Here is a 24,727-nt window from a genome sequence, read left to right as displayed (position 1 = left end):
ATCATCAAAACTGATGAGCTTCCTAGAATTTTTATCTCTCTCCCTTTCATGAAGATTTTGAAAGAGAATATATACTCCAAACAGGCATTGAAATAACATGTTTTAGTAATCTGCTTGTGATTGTCACAGTGGGAGCTGCAGAGTACCAAATAGTTTGAAAACTTCATCTTTCTTCAGCTGGCTTATTGAGATCATTAAAAGAATTGGCTCCGATACTGAGGGCTGTGTACATAAAAATTTGGACTACATGTGCCTGGCGTCTTGCTTCAAAATGCATTTCCTCTCTTCCATAATGGTATTAGCTAATAGGTATGAGCTTGGCCAAATTGAAAAGGAGTGTCTCAATATTTGGAAATTATGTTCATCTACAAAACATGTTCCCTTTGTTTTTGCAGGGTTTTTCAGTCTGCTAAAGACTCAGTGGATACACTAGGATGGACACAGAGGAATTCCCTCCCCCACCACCAGAAGGTAATGGAAATAGTTTGGGGTTTAAAGCCAATTTTGTTGTAACAATTTGATTATATTTCCAAAAGTGTTTTTACCTCCCCAACGCTCCTTTTCCCCATATCACCTTAAGACGTGGTTCCAGTGGTATTTTGCTGAAACATGAGTTCCTGTCATCTACCCTGTCTTGTTCTTGGACCTTGCTTGCTGGTGTTGCGAGAGCATGACAGGAAGAAACCTGGGGAGCGATGGTCCTTACAGTCCAAATCTGGAAATACATGTTTTCTAAGGCACCATTGTGTGGACTGTATCATCACACCTTCGTCGTGTGCTTTGGCAGCCTCAAGTGTTCATGCACATGGTGCCCTGTAGAGAAAAAACAGCCAAAGCCTGTGGCGTGAGCAGGATATTTGGACCAGTGTCTCAAATGCCTGGACAGATTTGGAGTCTGAATTGAGAGGACAGAGAGGGGTGAGTTGTTTTCTGTTAGGGCATGTGCTGCTTCCACTGAGCATACTTAATCTGGGCAATGTCTGCTGAGGGCTATAGCTGAAGGACCTTCTTCTGGTGCTGCAGTTCTCTAGCCAGCATGCATTCCCATGGGAAGTGTGCACAGCTGAACCTCTGTGTGGTCAGAGCACAGGATTATGGAAGAGTATTATGCATGCTGGACTATAGAGCTGGTTCTGTGAAGTTAGCGCTTGGTGCCCCTTGCCTGCTGTATGCTGGTAGCCACTGGTATAGCCCAGGTTTCAGAGGGCACAAAGGTAGGATCTACAAAGACACCGTGTCATTGCCTTCTGTGTTTATGCTCTCTCTAAAAGGATATTGTGTGTGGCTATTTTTTTTCCTGTTTGATTTCCTGTAAACACACCTTTGTGTAGTGCTTGCTATTATGTACTTTAAGTCTTAAAAGGATTTGGCTTTTGGTAGTTGGATGCTGGGAGACTTCTTAGGAGAAGTATTGTATGCTTGTTCTGATCATCCCAAAGTACAAGTTTATGGAGACGTGGGTTATGGACACCTGTGGCTGAACCCAGCACAGCTGTTTTTAGTAGCTGGTAAAGTTGTTAGTATAGCTTGTATAGATAGTGACTTTCCCATAAATTTTTGATCTGTCTCTTATATAGGTCATTATTACTTATGGACTTGCACTCTATTACATACATCGATATATGTATATATATATATAAAAAAATAATTATTGCTTATAGGACATTTTATTTCCTGTTCACACAGAAATTATACCTATAGAAAGCCATTTAAGTATGAAAGAGGATTTATATTAGTTTTGTTCAGCCATAACTCTTTAGGAATTTGGGAATTGCCATCCCAGATCAAAACTGCTTTCTCTGTAGCTTAGACACTGCCACAGATAGAGATCTGTTACTACCTAGGAAATTTGGAATGCGAAAGAAGCAGAAAGTTGTGAAATCAACTTTTAATAGGTTAGATTTCTGGCCAGCATTATTGACAGTTTTATTTATGCTCTGAGATAATACTGAGGTTATTGTTGGCAAAAATGCTTCTCCTGTCCTTGGCCTAATCCATGTGGTCAGGACCCTGAATTTAGCTCTGTTTTGTTTAGTGACAGTTACTGTGAAACTGTCTCTATTGGATAATCCATCTCCAAAGAAATGTAGTGCTGTGGGGGAAGAGTCATCCCTAAGGAATCAATATTTCCACTTGAGCAGGGGCTGCTGTTTTTCAAAGACAGCTAATAATGGTTGCAACGGCTCCAACTTTGTGCAGTATGTCAGTGTGTGGGATACTATGACAAAAATTCAGGGAGATATAGTTCAGTATGATTCTAGAATTCGGGTTCTTTCTCTGCAGAGCTCTTTGTGACATGTAGAACTATGTGTATCACATCCTTATTTTCAGACATGTCACTCCTTAATATGCTGGGATTAGATTTATTTAACATAAATTGAGATTCCACTCTACCTGGTCTTGCATCAGTGGATGCTTTCCCTGTCATCTCAAAAAGCGTTGTCTGAAACTATTGGAACTAGTATATTTTTTTTTACCTTACCATTGCTAACTCTCTTTGAATAGCATATTAATAAAGGAAATATCAGTGAAGATAAACCTTAATAATTACACTAAAATACACTTTAGTTCATGTTCTAGATAACTCTGAGCCATTTAGCAGATGGAAAATAAGTGAGGATTTTAGGACCAAGTACAACTGCAAATACACATAACAATTAAAGGAAGGAAACATATGGGATTTTTTTGTAATGGCTGAATTTTTTTTTTGCATGCATATACACTGGCCACCCATGGTGTCTGCTCAGAAGGGATGAGCAGCACCTGCCAGTGCTTTCAGACAGTGGGTGCATGGGTAGGTTACTGTGGCTCGTAATGAGGATTAGGCTCCCTCTGTGTGCAGGACCCTTTGATACATCATAAAAATACTTCTAGCTTTTGCATAATGATTCTGAAATTCTGAACTGGGGCCACAGATGAAATCACTTGCCTTTTTTTTTTAAAGTTCTTGTGACATCATGGGATTTTTTTCTTTTACCTATTTGTTGTCCTAACAAATGTAGTTGTAGTGTTGAAAGTCATGTGGGTTCCTTTCCATTTACAGGTGTATACCTTGCACTATAAATCTCAATTTTATTCTTGTCAAGTAGGCTTTCCATGATTTTAACAAGTAAATTCCACAAATTTATTTGTATCAATCCTAATGTATAAAAAGGGGGAAAATAATGGTAAACCTTCATCTTTGTCATGGGGATGCTGTGAGAATGTATATGAAAGCTATGCGATTAAGTTCATGTTAAATAATGTCTTTTCATTACCAATAACCGTCTGAATCTAGACCTTGTTTAAGTTAAGGTATAGTTAAGGTCAATAGTAGAGCTTCTTCTGCCACTTCTTGATAGGGAAAAACTACATGCAATAAAAGCATGGAAGATAACATTTTACCTTTATTTAATTTATTATGCTTATGCAATATATCTGCTTATAGCTGTTTGGATATTCCATTCATGCATTGTTAATTAGGCAGTGGCAAGTCCATGCTAGTTAATTCCCCTACCCCAGAGCAAATTCAAGTACTGAGTAACTTTAGAAAACTTAATGCCTGTCTGCTTCTTCCTCCAGACTGCTTTAAAAAGAGATTCTTCTAGCCATGGTTAAAAACTCCCTAGTATTTTTCTCTGTATATTTTGAATGAATGTTTGTGTTAGCAACCAGGGGGCAGTTGGAGGGGTGTAGATGCAAAGGCTTCTTTGGCTAAGAACATAATCCAAAAAACTGCTTCCAAAATTGACACTTGAGACGATAGTACTAGCTCGTGTTCCCTTCTTTAGTGTGCCTGTGCATATGAATTTATGCACAAAGTGCTGGTATTTAAGATTCATACATAAAAAATTTCCATGGCTGTTTTGTGAAATAAAATAGAGGATGATTCTTGTTCCCTCTATCAACAACAAAAAAACCCAAAAACCAACCCTTTTTAAAAGCTAAATGAAAATGGAAAATTTTATCATGGCTGTAAGTTATAATTATGTTTTTAATTGGTTGCTGTAATGGACTGTCCTTAACCAAACCTATTTAGACAAGAAAAAGATATTCTGTGGACTGCAGACTTTGCAGCGAGGAATTAAAAAGCTGGTAATTCTGGGGATCGGGAATCACATCATGCTTCTGCTGTAGAGGAGTCATCTTCATGCTGACCAGCTAGGACCGGAGGTTGGGTGTTTAATGCTAGGATGGTGTTTACGTGTGATGGCCCGGCTTGTGCTATTACTACTTTATTAGGAGATGGGGGTCTCTGGCTGTTTTTCAGTTCTTTACTTGAAAAACATCTTATGATCCTGCAAAGTGGAAGAACTTTTCTGTAAGTGAGGACTGAAGAGGTGTGTATCGGGGCCTGTTTCAAAAGGAAGACCAGCTTTGTTTGCTCAGCAGGATGGATACCTGACAAACAGCTTCTTACCCAAGGGAAGCTGCGGGCGAGAGCGTGCTCTGTGTCAGATAGGCTTCTGGTTTTGCATTTTCATCTCTGAATATGTGTGTCTCTGTTTCTGGTACATGGCGCTATACCTCATGATTTCTCTGTGAAAACTATTAGAAAACGTTGGGTGTATTTCCTCATATTGAGTATACTTGCCAAGAATTCATCCCAGTTTTCCTACACCGAGTTGCCTTTTACAACAGCTGTAAGACCTAAAATAAGCTTTAAGCTCTGTTTTGTAATTAATTGAGTCTATCAGGGTAGCTTAATATATAGTGATGAGATTTGGAGTATGGCTGCATCGCCATACAGTTCTTGAATTGTGAACAGATGGTATATTTTGTTTCCTATTTATAGGAAATCAACATATTATTTATATTAACATTTTAAAGTGAAATACTGAAATTTCAGTGTTTGTACAAGGACATTGTGAGAATGAATTTGATAGCATAGTCTTTGTATTACTGCTAAATACTCTCTTTACCTGAGAGAATCGCTTGTAACTCTTCATTTGGGAAGTGTGAGGTGCCCTTAAAGAGCAGGTATAGTGGAGAGCTGGATGTTTACTCACCTACACCACTGTCCCCAGTACCATGGGTAAAGCTAGGTGAGAAACCTTTTTCTGCTGAAGTTTGGGATTTAAGATGTTTGTCAATTGAATGAAATTTGTTTGTTTTTTTTTAAACTGAAAACAGACTGGGGATATCTCCTAGACACCAATCATAAAAGCATTTTGTACACCTTTTTATACAAATGATCAGCTCTCTAGGACTGTGAGTGGGATATTTCTTTGTTCCTGATATGGAGGGACATAGAGCAAAGAGGCCAAGGACTTAAATCTGGATATCCTGGATGTGATCGAGTGCTGTGATTGTGTCTTTCCACAGTTATTTTTTGTTGTTTGCCTGCCAGTGCTGGAACACTAAAATAGTCATAGTTCCTCTGTCCCTGAGAAGGAAGTCTGGCTTGAGTCTGCGGGTAAGAGTGAAATAGGAACAACTGTACTCTCATAAAAGTTCCTATTGGGAAGACTTTAGATATTCTAACAACAAAAAAAACAACTTAGAAAAGTTTTTGATTAACCCTAATAGGGAGCTGCTGGACAGCTGCTGTGTTTTGCTGTAGAGACAACTGTATTTTTCTGCTAGGGGAACTGCTTTTTATTCTGTGTCCTATATATATTTCTTTCTGATTATTCAGTTACCTTTTGTGCTGTTTAGTGAATGATTTCATAGTTTATTTAGGTTTTAACTGTTCTAAAAAGCTACTTTTGTGACTGAGACAAGAGGCAGTTAAATTGGGGCTTTTATAATATTGACAAGAAAAGCACTTGTGTGTTTTATGATTTAGTTTATGGAAGTGAAGAACACTGGGGGGACCTAAGCTTGTATTTTGGACTAAAGTAAAATAAAAAGATGTTACTTACTATGATTGGGGGATTGAAAGAAGAACACGGCTTAAATGAAGCTGCAGCTATAAAGGGAGTTGGTCTTGCACTAAACGGCATTGTTTGTTAGATATCTATTTTCAGCATACAGACAGTTACAAATGATGGTAAGAGAGGAGCCAAGATTTCAGAAGAATGAGAACAGAATATGAATTGTAGTTATGAATGGTCCCTTGTTTTTGAAGCTGGCAGTAGCTTGCTGGTGTCTGACATCCCATCTGTAACAGAACAATTTATTTATTTCTAAAGATCACATTTCTCTCAGTAAATAAAGGAAAATGCATTGTTTAAGGTAAGGATCCATTATTTTGTGTGACAATTCAGACAAGCTGTGTAACAAAGAGTAACAACAAAATTCCCGTTGCAAAAATGGAGCTATGGTGTCACATGTTACTCCTAATTATGTGTTTTTTCTTCTAGCCAAGTGTATTTGAGCATTGGGAAAACAAGAAATAGAAAGAAAAGAAATTGATTAATTAAAAACTTCTGGTTTTAGCATCTACAAAGAAAACACAGTTTACATAGATGTAATATCTTATTTTGGTTTGAAGTAATACAGTAAAATCTTTGCTAAACGTTTATACTGTGTTAAATGATCAGAAGTGATTTACTGCCATATATTTGAGAGGTTGACTTCATCCTTTTGATAGTATTTGGTGTTTTCTTTCTGAATAAGTTATAGTTGTTTATTCACTCAGCTGCTCCGTAAGGTGACTTTACTGCTGTACGTGCTAGCTGTGTGCAAGGACAAGGCCCAGGCATGTTCATTGAAAAGAGCAATTGATGATGAGATAAAGGGCTTCCAAGGGGTTGCAGCAAAACTTTATCTTTGGTCTGGGGTAACTAGTATTGTTTGCTTAAAAGACAAGCAAATTGTAAAGGAATTTGTACTGATTTTGGGGTGTTCTTTCAATGAAGAGTTGTGTAAGCTAAGTTCTGAGATTTTAATTTCAAACAGTGAGCCAACATATAAGGACAGATGTGAATTTATTTTTCTTTTTCTTTGCTGCCTTTGCCTTTTTAGGACTTGTATCTAGCATTAACTGGCCAGGATAAATTGCTGCCAAATAACTGAGGGATTTTTGGGGGTTGGGTTTTTTTTAATTCTATTTCAGTGATCCTGGTAAATATTCGCTAACCATGCCTAGAGCCTGTAATGATTCTACTCTGGAGTTTACAGAGAGATTAACTTTTTTTTATACATTGTTATAATTCTTTTATCTTGTGCATGAGCACGGGTAAAAACTTGTTTGCATTATGATAAGTTAAATAAAGTGTCTGAATTATTGAATGAAACATTTATTAGGCACTGCATGCTTTTGTTGCAGAGAGGAACTGAAACTATGCCTAGCAATCTGAGGAAAACATATGTGATAAATGTTTTTTGGGGGAAGAAGCCTCCAACCCCCTGTATAGTTTTTCTTTTTTCTTCCTCATTGAAATAATCTTTCCAGGAAATGCGACCATGTCATAGTTCCATTAAAATGAATACAGAAGATGATTTAGTCTGACAAAGTAGAGTTGTTACAGGAATACATCTCATTGTTAAATAGTCTATTGTTGAGCTCAATAACTTTGGTTAGGTGAAAGCATGATAGTTCCTGAAAAATCTTCTGTTATGCTGGTACAGGTTTCTCCAGGGGCTGGAAGAAGGACATGTGTGCTCCTGTGCGATGGGGATGCCGCCATGGATGGGTGACTTCCCAGTCTCTGTATTTCCAGTTGTGTATGTTGCTGGGAGAGACAAAGGGAAATCCAGGTGCTGCCCTGGGAGCAATGAAGTGGTTCAGTGTAACGTGTCCGGAGGATCTTAGCAGTGCTCTGTGTTGCAAAGGAAGGTGGAAGTAAAATTAACTTTGGCTGGGATTGCTCTTTCCTACTTGCGTATCTGTTGGTGACACACTCATGTTTGCACATGAAGAACGCTTGCCAGCCAGATTCTTAAGACGACTCTTTGTGTTGGAAGAAATTCATTCCTGACTTCCATGTGGACTGGCTGAAGCTCTGAATCATGAAGTTTGGTTATGGCAGTCATCTTCGGCCAATGTTGGGGCCAAGGCAGGGCTTCCTTTCCCTTCCGTGGCTAATGAAAGGAGGTAACGAGAAGGACTCTGGGGCTGATAGACTGAAAGGTCCCAAGGAAACGCTATTGTTGTCCTGCCCAAGCCAGTGTCCACCAAGGCAATACAATTTCTGGTAGAACCTGTGTTAAAAGGGTATTGTAAAACAGGATTTTGGAGAGTTCAGTTAGCGAGTCTTGATGTAAGAATTGCTGTTTTTGTGAGTTTGCTTGAATTCCCCAGGTATACTTTTTTTGAGCTATAACAGGACTTGAGTATGTTAGGACAAAGAAGAGCAAGATGCATTAAACCAAAAAGAAATGCTAAGAAAGGCGATGCTATAAAACTCCCTCCCCGTTAGTTGCTGGGATAATGGATTTGTCAAACTTTGCATATATTAAACTGTGTTTACAAATCAGTCTATCTGTATAGTGCTCTTTAGGCTGGGCAAAGGGGTAACAACAGAAATGAGTAGGTGAGAAGCCAGCTGAAATCCAAAATATTTCCAGTATTGTCCTGGATTTACAGGACATAACTGTTCTGTTCTAGTCTATAAATTTTTCTGTAGTAAAAGATGCTGTAAATTGCTGTAAAGATTGATTTCTAGATTGTTTCCTTGTTCAGAATACATTGAGGAGAAAACACAAATAGTTAAATCCAAATTATTTTTAAGCGTGTGAACAGGTTGCGCACAGTGCTCTGGGAGTGTTAGATGGAGTTATTGTTGGGAAAAAGGAACCTGTGGCAGTGTGTCCAAAAAGGCAAATCAATCCCCAAAGCCACGTGCATCTTCTGAGCCTGGCCTGGGCTGTTGCCACAGAAGGAGGCTGAGTGTATGAACGCCTCTGATGCTGCTAAGGAAGTTGGGTGCTTTTCGCTGTTCAAAGTGTTGCTTTTGGGGAGCGCCAGCAAGTCCTTCAGTTTTCACGTTGCTAGATAAAGGGTTTTCAGCCTGGAGCAATGACCCAGATTTTAGGCATCCCTTTGCCTAAGTCATCCGAAGGTTTGGTCTAGGAAGTATGTACGGTTGCTGGCAAGATAGAAAAAGAAACGTGATCCAAAAATGAAGTCAAATCCCTTGCTACTTCATATGCAAAATATGTCAGCCTGGTAGAAGGACGTTGCTAGATGTGATCCAAGGCCTAGGCTACTTAAGCTTTTGCTCTGGGTGGGCTTCAGCTCTTTTCAGTATGATACATGGTTTATGCACCCAAACTGTATGTTTTCTTTCTGTAGAAGTGTTATCTCGTGCTCCCTGTTTTAGGCCTCCAGGGTCTCTTTTTGCCACTCTGCTTCATGGGTCTCCCAATTACTCTTAAAGTCCTTTCAGTCCAAGGTATTATCAGCTGATTGCTAATTAGAATTAAATAGACTATATTAGAGAAATGCATATTCCTCAAACCATTAAACAGTAATTGCTTCAATGTAAAAAGTAATTATTTGGAAAACTAGATGTTAATAGAAGATACCTGCTAGGAAAAAAATGTGAAGAAATAAAGAACAAGCAAGACTGCTTTCACTGGTGGAAATTTCCTTAAAAGTAGTTATTTTCTCACAAATATATCAACTGTGTGGTGAAAGCTACATTTCCTAGAAAGTTTCCCTTAGTATCCTGTGATTAGCCAACATGCTCCATCCCTGCACTGCCAGAGCTGGATACTTCATTTTCCCAATGACTTTGTAGTCCTTCTGCTGTTTGATTTCCGTTTTAGTAAAGCTCTCTGGATTTCCCATTCCCTGCATGGATTGTCCATTTGGCAGGATGTTATAGGCGAGTTCAGCAGTTTGTATGCATGATAGCGGATGCTGAGCTTGGCTACGCAGCCATCATCAGCACCTATCTCTGCCAACAGACAGGTCAGACAGTAGGGTAGCTTTTGTGTTTTGACTGCTATGCCCCATGTTAGGTGCCTGGTGGCATTTATACTAATTCAGACTGGTAACCTTGGTACTATTAAGTGTACTAGTATTCCTTTAATACTGATGGAAAGCTAATAGCCTCTAATATGGATAGGTGTTTTTTAGCATAGATAGTGATCTATCATATATAGATCTATAATGGCTGTACATACTCGCCATACAGCATCTTCTTTTAAGGACTTGGACGATGCTGCACATCGGCAACATTTCTTGGTGAGATTTTAATGGCAGAATCTACTAATATGGTGCTGAGGTGGAAAAGACCTGCTTGGGACCAGGCTTGGTCTACGTTTCTGGCCGTGGCAGGCAATACCAGTGTCACCAGTGTGCCGAGCATAAAGGGAGTTGAAGTACATGGTCACAAAATGCTGATTTTACATAGTAGCTTTTCTGATTATTGCATAGCCGGCGCTGAAAAGCATCTTGTAGAGTTACAAAGGAGTCCAGATCTGCTGGTGTTGCTGCCGCTACAGTCTAGTTAATGTCTAATGTTTTTATTTTAGACTTTTGATTTTTTTTTTGTAACAAGCTAACTTGAAGCCTAATTTTTAGCATTGTGATTAGTTTGTAATGTTCAATGTTTTTGGTATTTGTAAATCTTTCCTAGCGTCCACAGATCTGGGCTTTATTTCAAGAAATGAAATTCTTTAGTATTAGGCATGCTGCTGTTAGCAGTCTCTCTCTGAAACTTGAGCAGCCAGATTCATCATTCTTTTGACTTCAATTTTGAGTTTGTTTTTTATCCAGAGTAATAATATCTGTAGTGCATGCTTGACAACATAATTAGTATGTAATGTGTTTATTTATGAAATACTAAAGAACCATTTTTACTTATTTCTTTGTTGTTTATTTGCAGGGAGAGCCTGTTAATTCATGTGGTTTTTCTTTTGTTTCCATCACTGGAAGCACTTTTTGCATGAATGTGTACTGTTTAATTTTGTTGGGGTTTTTTTTGTAACTGTTTTCCGCAGAGACTTGTAATGCAGACGTTGTGGTCATGCTTTGGACGTGTGCACGAGCTGTGTATAATTAGCAGCATGCCTGTACCGCGGGGACCTGGGTTTCCTGCAGCGCCAGCTTAGCACAACTGCAAGTGAAAGGGGCATGAAAGCTCTGATCTGCTTCCCATGGGAAGGAGTGCTCACCCCTGTGTTTTTTGCATACACGGGTTTGCTTTAGACTTTTCTTTGCCCCAGCAGAATAGACGCTTTCCACCTGCGTGACCGTAGGAGGAGCTGATTTATGGATGCCGGCGGTGTGCTGGCACGTGTCACGCTGCGACTTGGAAGTGTTGGTGAAGGGCAGCGTTTGCAGGAGCACTTGTCCCTAAAAGCCAGCCTTCCTCTTGGGGGTCCCTCCTGCCCTGGCCAGCCACTCTGCACACCTCGACCCTCTCCCCGCACAAGTGCCGGGAGAGGTGTCATTTGGGGAAGGGCAGGAGAGAGACGCGTGAGTCGGGTACCACCACGAAAGAAGGTTTAACTTTGATTTTTCTCTCCTGATACCGAAGAAGCAGTGGTAACGAGTGGGAGATGTGAGCGGGTAGAAAATACCATGTTGCTTTCTAGCTGTAGGAATGCAGTCTGAGTGCTAAAAAGCTGGGAGAAGCTAGAGGCTGTCCAGTGGTGACTGAGTCTCTTAAAACCTTTTTGCAAGTTCCTGCTGAATGAATATGAATCAACTGTTATTTTCCAAAGGTTTACAAGTTGGCCAAATTGGGGAACTTTTGCAGGCACGAGTGTTTCCTAGCACAAGGTTCACTTTCCTGACAAACACCAAGCCTCTGCTACGAAATTTCACCTGAAATAAAAAGTGAACAGCTCAAGAGCTTGTTCATCGTGGAGCACAGTCAGCATGGTATGTTTGGGCACAAATGGCTAGTTTCACAAAAGTAATGATAACTTTAAAAATTCAGTTATTTTGTGGTATGTGCACACTTCCATTTCTTATTTCTATCTAGTGCCTTGTGCACTTACATAAGGAGCTGGGCAGATTTTAACCCTTTAGAAATAAGGGTTTGAAAAGGCAAGTGTATCTCATCTGAGAAATCTCTGGAATGTATCACAGTTAAGTAATAAGCACTCGGATTGCTATGCCTGGTCATTTGCTTTGATTTGTAACCTTTGTAAGTTACCAGATTTTATAATACCTAAAAATACTCTAAGATAGGAAACTTTTTTTAGTATTTTTTACTGAAAAGTTTTGCTTATGTCAAGATACTCAAGACCTTGTAGGAAGTTCAGTTTGAAGGAAGGTGGGTCTATGCAGTCCCAAGTGTCTTGTTGCAATCCAAAATACCTGAGTAAAAAAGGTAGATGTTTTAAAACTGCACGTTAGAATAAGAACAAGCAGCTCCTGCCAGTCTGCTTTAGGTTCATTTATATTAATATTTTTTTCACTAAACAGTAATTAGATATTTTCCATCTGAAGCATTATACACTTGTTTTCTTCATTGGTCAGTGTAAGGTGGTGATATGGTAAAAGTGACTAAAAATGTTTATCATTTAGAAAAAAAAGAAAATTTGGCATTCAGTGAATATACAAGAGAGATTACATTGTAGATCCTCCCCTCCCCCCTCCCCCCCCCCCCCAAAAAAAAAAAAGTGCGTTGGAAGAAAGGTGACTGTTAGAGGGAGGAAAAAAAATAGTTTTCCCTTCTAAGAGCATGCACATTTATAGTTTCCTTCAGTCTCTAGAAAAGTCTTTGTCATGGATTCTTTCAAATATAATAGATGCATTTCTTCTTTTTGTTCCGTAGTTCGCTGCTAACTTTAATTAAAAAAAAAAAAAAAAAAAAATTAAGAAATTAAGACTATAACTTAATTGCAAGGGTGACATTCCTAATTATACAGAAGCCTTACTTTGATTTCTAAAGATATTTTTCAAACCTTAAAACTTAACATAAAATATTCATATTTCTTGATGGCAGCATGCCTATTTATGTCCAGGGCTTCCAGGTTTGTTGTTACCATGCTCCAGACTGCTGAACTGTCCCTGCTTGGGATTCTGTTTCTTTCTTCCTTATTCCATGGAAAACCATGTTAAAACTCAATTGACTTCTTCAACATCATCTCTGATTTACACGATTGCAAGGGAGGACAGAGTTTTGGGGTGCCTTCTTTTCCCCTGTGTGTTTGCAATGTGTTCAAAGTGCACTTGATAGTAAGTACAGAGCTATTTTGTCTTACTTCTGTATCTCTAAAATAAACTTTTGAAGAAAACTTTTAATGAAGCTTCACAAGCTTAATCTCAGCTTTAAAATTAATGCCACTCTTTTAACTCTTTAGCTCTATTACAGTGAACTATAAATAAATAGAGGAAAATGAATGGGAAAGCAGCAGATAGTGCCAAGAATGCTTTGCAATTGGCAGTGCAACCAAAAATTGTTAAATTTGCTTATGCCCCAGCAGCTCTCTGTAAACACAGCCTAAGTTAGCTTGTTTTTGAAGTGAGCTTAAGAAAAAGTCATTTCACTGAATAACATACCACAGAAAAAAGTCATAAATCCATGTGTTGTGCTAACAGTTATGAGAGTATATATTCCTTTTTCTAATCCTAAATTCGCACTTTCACACTTAATTTAACTTGAAGGCAATTTTTCCGTTATATCAGATTATATTTTTTTTCATGCTTTAAAACTCCAAATAGAAATTTTTAGAAATGCAAGAATTTCCCTGAAGCATTTGCAAAGCAAATGCTGCAGAACGGTATTGGCATAAGATGAGAAAGTTTAATCAATTATTGTATTCTCATTGTTCTGTTTGGCATGCGTAAAGTTAAGGATGTGAGTAGTGGTGAAAGGGCAAATTGGTTTTTCAGTAACTAATTTAATTATTCGACGTAATTCCAGGCAGAGTCTGTAATCCTAAGCAGTCTGTGATTATTACTTTGGCAAAAAAAATAATGCATTTTAAAATTATGTTAAAAAAAAAAAAGGTAGTTGTCCTCTATGTGATTGTTGGAGGTGGGGGGGGTTGCCTTTGGAAATCACCTCCTCAGCCCCACAGTTATTTTTCTGCAAGCACAGTTGCCTGGAAATGCATTTTCTGGTTTGATCATTTTGATTTACAGTTAAAGGGTTGGAGGAACTGGGGCTTTCTTCATAAGCATGAAATTTTGCAAGATCTGGGGTGGGTTTTTGTAGCCAAATTCAGCCCAAGTGGAACTATGCTATATGTCTTCTTAACTTATTGTAGCACTTCACAACTGCGCTTGTGTGTGTGTGTGTGTGTGTGTGTGTTGTTTTGAATAACACAGCTGTAGAAAAAGAACATATTTTCAAAACTGTAGTTATTCAAGATGTCTTTTATTGTATGACATAATCTGTATTTATCTGCAGTGCTGAGCAGTTCTTCAGTTGAAGCGAAAAGCACACCCCCTTATTTTTGTTATTAAAATACTTTTTCTGTCAAACGAAATAGTATGCCCTTGAGATTAAAAGCTTAAAGGAGAATATTTTTATTAAGTATGAGGCTGAAGGGATTAGTACACTTAAAGGGTTAAAGTTTATCTTTATACCTGCAGAAGTGATGCAAAGCGGCAATACAGTTTTAAGACTTGCTCTCTGAAGTGAGGATATTTGTCTCCAGTCTGCCCTTTCTAAAGGACGTGTAATCTGAGAAAGGAATTTCTCTCCTTTTTTTGTCTGTTTTGTAATCGTAACCCACTGTCCCATCAGTGATGTGATTTAGGGGATCTTTCCAGGCTGTAGTGCCCAGTTACAGGGTTCTGTGCCTTCTTTATTTATGATGCAAAGTAAATGTTTCTGAATAAACGAAACAGGGCAGCCATTAACAGCCGTTACAGAAAAAAATTAGGTGACACCTTCAATTATATTTTTTTACTGAAGTTGAGAAAATCAATTGATATGTTAAGATTTCTTCCGACAATCATAAAATATGAGTTGGTTGCTTTTTCAGGCGGAATGGGGAGGCATGTTGAAGGGGAAGAGTGCATCAGTTGACCAGGTTTTGCTCCTGGGTCCTGAGTCATTCCTTTTGCTTTTAGTGTCTCAAATTACCTTTTTTTGCCAGTGGCGGGTCTTGTCTGCCTCTGACAAATGGCACTGCGCCGGACCCGAGTGCCTGGGGAATTGCATCAGTGCAAACGTGCTAGAGTAGGGAGTTATCAGGCATCTGATACCTAACTTACCTTTATATGCCCCAAGGAAGTATTTGGATCCAGAAGCTCCCTAATTTAGCAGCCACAAAAGCTCAGAGGAGCCTGCTGCTCCCGCGACGTTTCCCTGCGTGGCTTGGGCGTTTCATAAGCATACGTGCTTTTTCTTTTGCCAATGTCCAGAATTCACTTCCAGTGAGCAGATGGGTTCGTGGCTCTTAGCTGAGCCTTGCTCCAGCAACGCCCCAGTGGCCTAATCCTGCAGAAAGGATCAACTCATTCCAGTAGCCTCACCTTCCCCCTCCTCCCACCATACCACGTGCAGGTATTTGAAGTGGTCGCTGCTGTGGGTCGCTTCTGTAGTACAGCGAGAGGAGTGGCAGGTAGCAGTGCGCGTACGTGAGAAGTTGTGGGTACGTGGCTGTCACCCTGCTTGTGACTGCCGTCTCCTTATCAGCCTAGCCTGCGTGACTAACCAACGCTTCACACACTGGTAATCACAAAAACCACTCTGCATAGTATTTCACAGGTTTGTGTTTTCCAAATTTGAAGTACGCAGACATACTGAAACCATGAAGAAACCAAAAAAACCAGAAATAAAACACCACCACCACCCCCTTTTTCTTCTCTTCCCCATTACTGTTAAGCAGCAAGTAGTACAGCCTAGTCAGATGGATGCTGAATCGGGAAGAATGCTGTGATTGTCTTGAATCACTTGGAAGAGCTCTACAGGATTTTTTGTATCTTTCAGAAAAAAAATAAATAATATTGCTAATGGACAAAAGCAAAAATTAAAAGCCTTAGTCCAAAGGCTGACTTCATACAGAAGGCTTTTTAAAAAGCATCAAAATTAAATTAAATGTCCTGCTGCCTCAGCCATAAACCATGACGACAAATGCAGGATACCCTCTTTTTTTGTTCCTTACTATTTTTGCAATTAGTTCACTTTTTTCTCCTGCAGAGAGGCTGCATGAAAGATCTTGTTATTTGTGGCTGTGATAAAATATGCTGGCTCAGCCTGCCTGAAGAAACAGAAGCCTTGGCAGGAATGCTGATTACTATGACAATCAAAGCGGTCTAGAGCTGTGGTTTGTGTGGGTTTTATCATAAACATACAAAATGCATCCTGGATGGTAGAAAATCTGATAATATCATCATGACTCAGGAGATCAAATTGTCCTTGCGAGACTTTCTCATACTGTTACCTGAAGAGGGGACAGGGGAACCCTATCAACTTCACGTATTGTTTCATAACATATTGGTGTATTTACATATTTATCTATTTTAGTATATATTTTTAAGCTATAGTTATGAGGGGTTTTTGTAACATTTAAAATATGTTGCTGAACACCTGTGTAAAAGTTAGGTATCGGTCATGGGTTTGAGGAAGAGCTTGGGAGGAAGGTCAGCTGGACCAAAAAAATTTCCACAGGTGACATTTCTGCCTCAAGGGGACCTCTGGTAAGAGTTTCTGCTCCAGAAGGTGGGAGAGCAGCTAAGGCAGGTCTAGGGAGGGAGGGACGAAGCCCTTTCGTTTGGGGGAGCTGCAGTGATGGCTTCTGGAAGGAGGGAGGAGGATGGTGGGTTTGGGCATCCCCCCTTGCAGCTGCTCTGGCTATGGCTCCTCTGTGCAGCGTCTGACAGAAGCTTTGGATGCTGTAGGCAGCTTCTTGTCATGTGAATGCATGGCAAAAACAGCGGTCGGTAAGGCAGTGAGGGGGTTTAAACCTTCGTGGGTTCTCCAGGCTCCTATGGGTAAGAACAATAGCAGGGAGGCAAACTGCCTGGCACTTCTTCCTGCTCCCCCTCCCCAGCCCCGTGTACAGTGCCAAATCCGTGCTGCGGGGTCTTCACGAGCAAAGACAGAAAAAAACCCTCACGCTCCCACTTCCTGTCCATATTGGGGTGTAATTATTTCAGCCATTACTTCAAAGGTAAGAACTGAGAAGTCAGCCCCCCACCTCCACCAGAGCGCACCTTGTGTGCGGTACTAGGGCTAGCAGCGTGTTGCATAAGGTCACTGGTTTAAAACCATCTCAGATTGGAGCAGGAAGACCAATCTGCTGGTCTCTCACAGTGCGTGTGAAGAAAGTTACTGTCACTGGCATTTTGACACTGTTAAGAAAGAATAGACTTAGAAGTTTGAGTTAGAAAGGAAAAATTACATGGAGTTATAAAGTCCCAAAGTCCCTGTACAAATAATCTGTGAATTTATCTGGTTTAAAGAATCAGCTACTTAAGTGTTTTCCTACAAATATTTTGGTTTTGGTTCATTATGACAAAAGTGAGGATATTTGCATTATCACTTCTTAATTGCTTTCCAAGTAATTTCATTGTTTGCACTAAAGGATTTATTGAAAACTGCACGAGGTCATCAACGTGTCAAGGAGCTTTTGTTCTATTCCAGTAACCTAAAAATCTAAGGGTTCATTGTGTAAGCTTCATTCGTAATGTGGAACACTTGCGGGTCCTGTGAAATTATTATTAAGAGCAAACAACCAAAAGTGTGTCTTTCTGTACAGTTCTAGAGCATGAACCAAAAGCCACAGGTATGAACAATGAAGAGGAGGATGAGGGAGAACAGTTTGACTTTGACAGTGGAGATGAGATACCAGAAGCAGACAGGCAAGCCCTTCTCCCACCTCCTGCTGGTCCTGGAAGTAACATAGAGCACCAAGAGGCTAATGCCACAGGTAAGTCAGCCTGTCGGGCTGTGCCTCCACTAGGCTAAATAGTCAAGACTGATTATAGGATCCCTTTTCTTGACAATGCAGTAAAAATACTTGTAAAAAGGGGTTTCCATGGAAATACCATACAAGTGTTTTGAATATTCCTGCTAGTTACACTCATGGTAGATTTGACAAGGCAAATGACCATCCCATGTAATTCCTGTGAGGTTTCCCATCCAAGTGTGACGTCCAAAGCAATGGATTGGTTTCAGTTACAGTGCTATGCTACAGGAAAATTTTATGCCCTTTGCAGCTCTAATGGCAGGTGGATGGCTTGAGATAAGCTGCTTTCACAGCTAAGCTTGCTGCTTGCTGATCTCAGGATGATGTGCATAAAAATAAATGGCATCTAAACGTATGCATTTTGTTCATAAACAGAAGTTTTATTTTATTAAACATTAAAACATTTGTTACAACACATGCAGATGTTCCCAGTGCTGAGGTGTAGTCTGGAAATAGCTGTATTCTGCTCAAATCGACAACAGCTGATTTTGCTGACTTTGAACCAATTTCCTTTCGTAAGCGGAGTCATTGTGCTCATGGCAATTAAAAATAGATAACTCTTCAAGTGGTAATGCAGTTTGACAGCCTGGAACTTAAACACCATCTTTCTGTGAAAGTTTGTTCCTTGCTTACCCTTTTCTGAAGTTGTACTTGGAGCTCAAAAGCTTTTGATGGTTTGGGATGCATTTCTGCAGCTCGCTTTGGAGGGGCCTTTGGTTCTGCTATACATCAGCTTGTCTCAAGAGATACTACAAGCTTTGTGTAACAAAGAATAATTTCTTTTCAAAGAGGAGAAATTGGAAAGTTTTCTTTCCCCTTTTCTTAACAGAGCATTTTCAGGACTGTTCTTTGAGGAGTGTCCCTCCAGTGAACTTTTTCTCTCCTCATGGCTATTCCTAAAATGTTTCTTGTATTTGTGTTTCTAAGATCCAAATTAATCTAGAATCCAGATTTTAACCTTCAAGGTTTAAGGCTGTTTTGAGCCATGTGCTTATGATAAGCAAAAGAAGACCCTGGCTACTTGTCAGAAATCCTATTCAGGATTTAGAATCCAGTTATTGTTTTTTTCCATAGGCATCCTTGTAACCAAGCTTGTTTTGCCGCCGTTGCATTCCTCATCTGTGAAATAGGAAGGATAGCACTACTGTGTGGGAATTTTATGAGTCATAGATTGTAAGCAACTTGTATAGTAAGGTTCTTGTCAGTGTTTTGCATACAAGCAAAAAGCAGTATTAAGCAGCTTGAAGAAGTATGAAAAATAAAACTTTATATTTTTTGTTTAAATTTTCGACTAAAGAGGCCGATAATTTAGAAAACAGTGAGAAGCTACAAATATCAGAACCTGCTGCGGAAGGCACTCCAGCCAAAGTAAATCCCTACTCGGTCATAAATATTTCACCAATCCAAGACAAGGATCCATCCCCATCACCAGAACCAAGTCCTCAAGATGAATGTCCAAGTCCAAACTTGTCCGGTGGATATTCTGTTCCTGTGCCCTGCGGCTATGCTGTGCCATCTAATTTACCTTTGATACTGCCAGCATACTCCAGTCCTGTCATAATACGCAGTGTTTCTGTAGATGAAGAAGGTACTGTATTTATGCATCTTACTTTATTTGAAGGTGAATCCTTGTTTAATTTCAGGTAGCTGTGCCGTTTTATAAATGCTTGTGTAGCACTCAGCCTGGATGTGTGTGGGAGATTTTGTGTCAAAATAGAAAACCAACTCTATCCTGCGGTATGAACTAAAATTTCTTGTCAGACTCAGAAGAAAAATGTCAGTTTATTTAAAAAAAAAGTTCCTATCAGACTCTGTTTGCCATACTAGGATTGTGATGCCTAAGTATCTCAAGTATGTACCTAAGTATCAAGTATGTACATATAGTACAAGGGAGGACTCCTGTCTTATCTTGCCATTAATAATGATTAATGCTAATTCCTTTTTAATGTCATGAAATAATTTCCAGAGCCATAGTTCAGTGTTCAAGCCAAATGGTTTCTTCTCATACCTTGTCATGTTTTACCTAGGTCCTGGCAGAGTTCCTGTCCCTTTTACCTTTTCTATATGTACTTTGTTTGTTTGTTTATTTCCCAATCCTTGTGGATTTATAGTTGCTGTGGGATTTTTTTCCTTGATGATTTGATGAATTCTGTTTGTCCTTTAGTACAATTTTAAGACAGAAGAGGAAACTTGAAAGGGAAATAACTATGAATTATTACAGTAACAGGAACAGTCCCCCATTTTGTAACCAGAATTGGCAAAGCTGACAGCTTAATGTCAAGAAAGCAGGAGGAACAGAAAGCTCCGCATGTCCTGCCTTTTTTTTTTCTTTCTTGTGTTTTGAATATACTATTCTTTAGCTATACAGCAATTCTACTGTAATTCCATGTACTGTGATGCTTTTTTTTTTTTGCAGCCTTTGCTGTCTACCACCATTAGGAATATTGGCAAGTAAAGGCAAATGTTTGTGTGGTTGTTATTACCTGTAGAGGAATATATGTTTGAGAGATTAGAATTAAATGCATAAGACAATGTAATTTCCTCTTAACAGCTCTTATACCAGATTCTTGTGTCTCTGAATTCTTTCATTTGCAAAAATGGATAGTGTGAAGAAACTACATTTTTTGGGATGTGTTTAAGAATAAAAATATTGTATAGAAGTAGATTATTCATTAGCAATTAACTAGTAAAATCAGTTTCTTATGTTAAAATGTACCATTTTAATCATACTGACATTTTATTCCAAGCATTTTGGTGATTTTTTCCCCCCCCTCCCCTCTAATTAGCAGGTACGCAGTCAGCAACTGAAGAATGTCATAATTCGGTAAACTCAGAGGAGCCTCAAAATAGGTGATTGCCAGTTCAGCATGTTTTAATGATCTGTAAACCCTTAATTCCTAAGAAACCTTACATTTGATAAATATTTTATTTTTCATGTGTGATACTTCCATGTTTGTTTATTTTCATTTTCTTAACTCAGTAACTCTGATTGTGCACCAAATTCAGCACTGGTTGAGGTCTTGTGTGTATAACCATGCATGACACTTTTGAAGGAACTAGGTTTAATTTTTATAGTCCTAACAATGTCACCTGCAACAGGCTGCTGGAGGTCATGTAGTCTAGCCTGCTGCTTTCAGCAGGACCACTGCCAACACACCATTAGATCAGCCATGGCCTTGATGGCTGAACTTTTGAAAACCTCCAGGGATGGAAATGCTGCAGCTTTCCTGAGCAGTCTTCCCTGCTGTACTACCCTTTGAATTTTTTTTTCCCCTGATGTCCAAACCAAATTTTCCAGTGTGCAGTTTCTTGACCGTTCCCCCTTGTGTATCATCTGGCACTGAAAAAAACTAGCCCCCCAAAACTCCAAAAGAAACCCAAACAAAAAACCCCAAACCAACTCCATCACCTCAGTATCTCTCTTTCAGATAGTTGTAGTTGCTGTTGGATCACCCCATAGCATCCTTTTCACCAGACTAAATAAGCTCCATGTCTGCCACCTCGTTCCTTGTAGGCCATGTCCTTTAGTCCCCGACTTCAGTTTCTCCACATCTCTCTATAGGTGGCTTCAATTTCTCCACAACTCTGTAGAAAGGCAGTGCCGGGAAGCCAAAACTGGATGTGCTGCTGCAAGTTCAGCCTCAGCAGTACCAACCAGAGGAGGATAACAGCCTTGTCAAGGCTGATGACTCCTGATACAGCCCAGAACATCTTTAGTCTAATTTACAGTGAAAGAGCAGCTCTCACTTCACTGCTTTCTAAGAGAGGGTTTTCTGTGTCTGGTAGAAGAACTCAAAAGCAAAATATTTCTTAAGATTGGAAGGGAAGTGTTTTCAATTTTTTGACTAAAATTGTCACGCTGTTAAATAGAATAGATTACTAATCTCCTAATTACATACTGAGGCAGCATTTTTGACTAATCAGCAGCCTCGGAGTGGGAACTGGAAGGCAGCAAGTTGTTTATTGTCTTGTCTTCACAATTGTTTAAAAACATGTGGTGTAGCTTTTAATGCTTTTATTTTGTGGCCTTTTTTTCAAGTGAAGATAACCAGGCCAAGAGAGAGGATGATGCTCTGGCCAAGTGGGTTGCAGATCCTGCAAATACAGCATGGATGGAAAGTAAGTATTAGTGAGCACTAAAGTACAAGTATAGAAGGTCAGTTTTAAGTTGTGTTCAGCAGTATGTGTGTATCTGTATGCACGTATGTATTTTACGGGAATGTCCATGTTCATTTTTATTGTATTTTTTCATATATGTTCCAGAACCAAGTTATACCAGTTAAAACATTCAGCAGTGTAATAAAATTGCGTATTTTAGAATAAGCATTCACTTTTCTATGGAGTGCTTTTTGGAGTCTGTGGAGTAATTTGTTAATGCCTTAAGGAAATAATTTGGCTCCATCAGCATGTGTGCGGTAGAAATTTGCTCCAGTTCAGAGTCTGCTCTGTGGCTGTATATGAAATTGTTCTTCTCATGCAGTAATTGGCAAATAAGTTCTTGGAGAAGTTGGAAGGAAAGGAATTACCACTTTTTCTTGGTGTGTGCCTTGGTTGGCAGCTGCATTTTAAACCAGAACAGACCGTGTCATTTGAGGACAGGTTATCCTGCGTGTTCTCAGATGTTCCCACTGGGCTGGAGGTTCATCTTACATGTCACTTGGAGGGACTGAAGAATTTGCATTCTCGTTCTGCCTCTCAATGTACTACAATGATCATTACATTATTTTGTTTTCATTCTTTTTTTAAAAATGTCTTACAGCTGCTCTACAGCCATTTAATAAGGCAATGAGCAGCGCTTGACAAGCACAGATCATACCATAGTGCTGTAAAAAGGAGAGAGAAATGTTGGCTATTGAAGTGGATTTCTGTTTTCAGGCTACCAAAGGTCATCATAAACAATGCAGATAAAACTGAAATTTCACAAATACCTTATACTGGTTTTGTGCATTATTGCATTATTTGAATGATGATTAGATGTACTAGCAAAATGCTAGTGGAGAATGAGTCATATCTCCATTGTATTTATATGTGCCAATATAACAACAATTCTTTAAGAATAGAATATTTCAGTTGGAAGGGACCTACAATGATCATCTAGTTCAACTGCATGACCACTTCAGGGCTGACCAAAAGCTAACCCAAGTGCTAAGGGCATTGTCCAAATGTCTCTTAAACACTGTTTATTGGTCCCATTCAAATATTAGAGGGTTCTCATTTTTTTTCTGTTTTGCTTTTAGATCCAGATGAAGTAATTTACGATGATGTTCCAAGAGAAAATTCAGACTCTGAACCAGGTTTGAGGTCTTTGTAATACAGCCCACATTGAAAGCAGTGTAATATAGAATTATGTGCATGTATAGTGAATAGATACGTTCACTAAATACCTAAAATATATGTAAATGGGGTTAACACTGTGTCAATAACTGGTAGGTCTTACAAAGTTCAGAATTAAACTAACTTTTGAAAGACTTTATCTCAGCAGGTCTCCTGCACTGCTCTTCTCAAAAGCTGAATTCTGTTTTATTCTATAGAAACTGTCCCAAATGTCTGAATATTCTGTATATTAGAGATTTACACTGTTGGCTGTTGTAGCTATAGTGACCTAAACAAGGCAAGGTAGGTAGAAAAAGAGTGGTTTAAATAGTTAAATAATGTATGATAAATCTTCATTGTTGTGGTTATGCAGAGACTTGCTCTTTTCTTGAAAGTCCCCCTTCAACATAAAAATACTTGACAGATGGAATAGGAGATTCAGAGCAGCTGTTTACCATCCTGACTGTGACTCTACAGAAAAGTTTTATTTCAGCTTTGGAGTGGTCCAGCTCCTGATGGTGTGACCATGTTTGGAAGGGGCAGAACAGATCTTAAAAGTAGTTGCTGGAGCCAAGATTTTACCTTTACTGAGAGTGGTGTAGCTAGGGCAATAGAAGCTTATTTCAGTGAATTCTCACTCAGATTTGTTTTGTGGTTTTTGGTTATAGTGAAGACTGTGCTTAAAGATTGGTTGCTACTAGCTGATTTAGTGTTTGAGAGGATCGGCTTATTAGGAACTCAGCATCTACTTGTCATGGCTCTCAGAGGGTGTAGGTGTTTGATACTGAAGCTGTTAAATGATTCAAGAAAACACTTAAGCTTTCTTGCGTAAATACCATGTTTACCTTTACAGCTGTAACATTTTCATTTCTTGTTGTTAGTAGTGTTCAGGCAAGGTGTATCACAAATTATTACTGAAATGTGTTTCATTTATTATTTGGAAGTATTATGTTACATTCATGACTTGAATACTTTTATTACCGGAAGGTCACTCAGTGGACTCTGCTGCTCTGGTCAGGGACATCTTTGCGCTGTCACTGCTCAGTCAGGAAACACAAACACCAAGGCCAGGAGGCTGAGCTGGGGAGGGATGTGGGATGCGGAGCAAACTCTTGGTCAGAATTTTCAGCTTAATCTAGGAGACATTAATTAAAAGTTTGGCTTTCTCTTTGTCCCCAAAGACATGGAAAGATTCCGAGAAAATAGGTAGAAAGAGGGAAATTTCATCTTTGTACATTCATGATCTTAATGTTTACTATTTGTATATTTTGTCAGGGAGACACAACTATTCCAAAAAAGTCACGGTCAGAGCTCAGTCTACATTAGCAAGATATGTCCACCAAATCACTAAGTAAATCCTGCCCTAATGTTTGCCACTGCAAAAGTTTTACTTGTATAAGTCTTGACTTATTTTGACTATGATGATTCTCTTAAATTATTCATTGAGCTAGATTACCACTAAAATGTCTTCTTCAGTAAATATATTTTAAGGACAGTCTTGATGTCTTTTTAAACCTTGTGAGGTTTAAAAAAAAAATTCTTAAAATTTGATTCTTCTAAATTAGAGGAGATTCCTCTGTGTTAATTGTAAATAATTTAATTTTAACATTAAAATAGTATTATTGGTCAAAATGTAGTTTTTAAATCACGGAATCCAGGGCTTAAACCGATGTGTATAATGTCAGCTTTTCTTTCGAGTACATATTTTTTTCTCAATTTA

General features: G+C 39.0%; 1 protein-coding gene across 4 annotated transcripts in view; it reads left to right on the top strand.

The window, feature by feature from the left end:
- Positions 1-24,727, top strand: part of ARHGEF10 (Rho guanine nucleotide exchange factor 10) — a 119,153-nt gene that overhangs the window by 13,800 nt on the left and 80,626 nt on the right. For 3 of the 4 annotated variants that reach the window (XM_049818615.1, XM_049818617.1, XM_049818614.1), the window contains 6 exons: positions 396-471; positions 17,485-17,655; positions 18,992-19,282; positions 20,481-20,544; positions 21,734-21,813; positions 22,932-22,988. In XM_049818615.1, coding sequence (XP_049674572.1) covers positions 435-471; positions 17,485-17,655; positions 18,992-19,282; positions 20,481-20,544; positions 21,734-21,813; positions 22,932-22,988 — 700 coding nt within the window. In that variant the 5' untranslated portion in view covers positions 396-434. The remainder of the gene's footprint in view (positions 1-395; positions 472-17,484; positions 17,656-18,991; positions 19,283-20,480; positions 20,545-21,733; positions 21,814-22,931; positions 22,989-24,727) is intronic. The other variant, XM_049818616.1, reaches the window with a different exon arrangement.

Source organism: Accipiter gentilis, chromosome 16 (genome assembly GCF_929443795.1).
Source record: "Accipiter gentilis chromosome 16, bAccGen1.1, whole genome shotgun sequence".
NCBI lineage: Eukaryota > Metazoa > Chordata > Aves > Accipitriformes > Accipitridae > Astur > Astur gentilis.
This window is presented reverse-complemented; position numbering and strand designations above follow the sequence as displayed.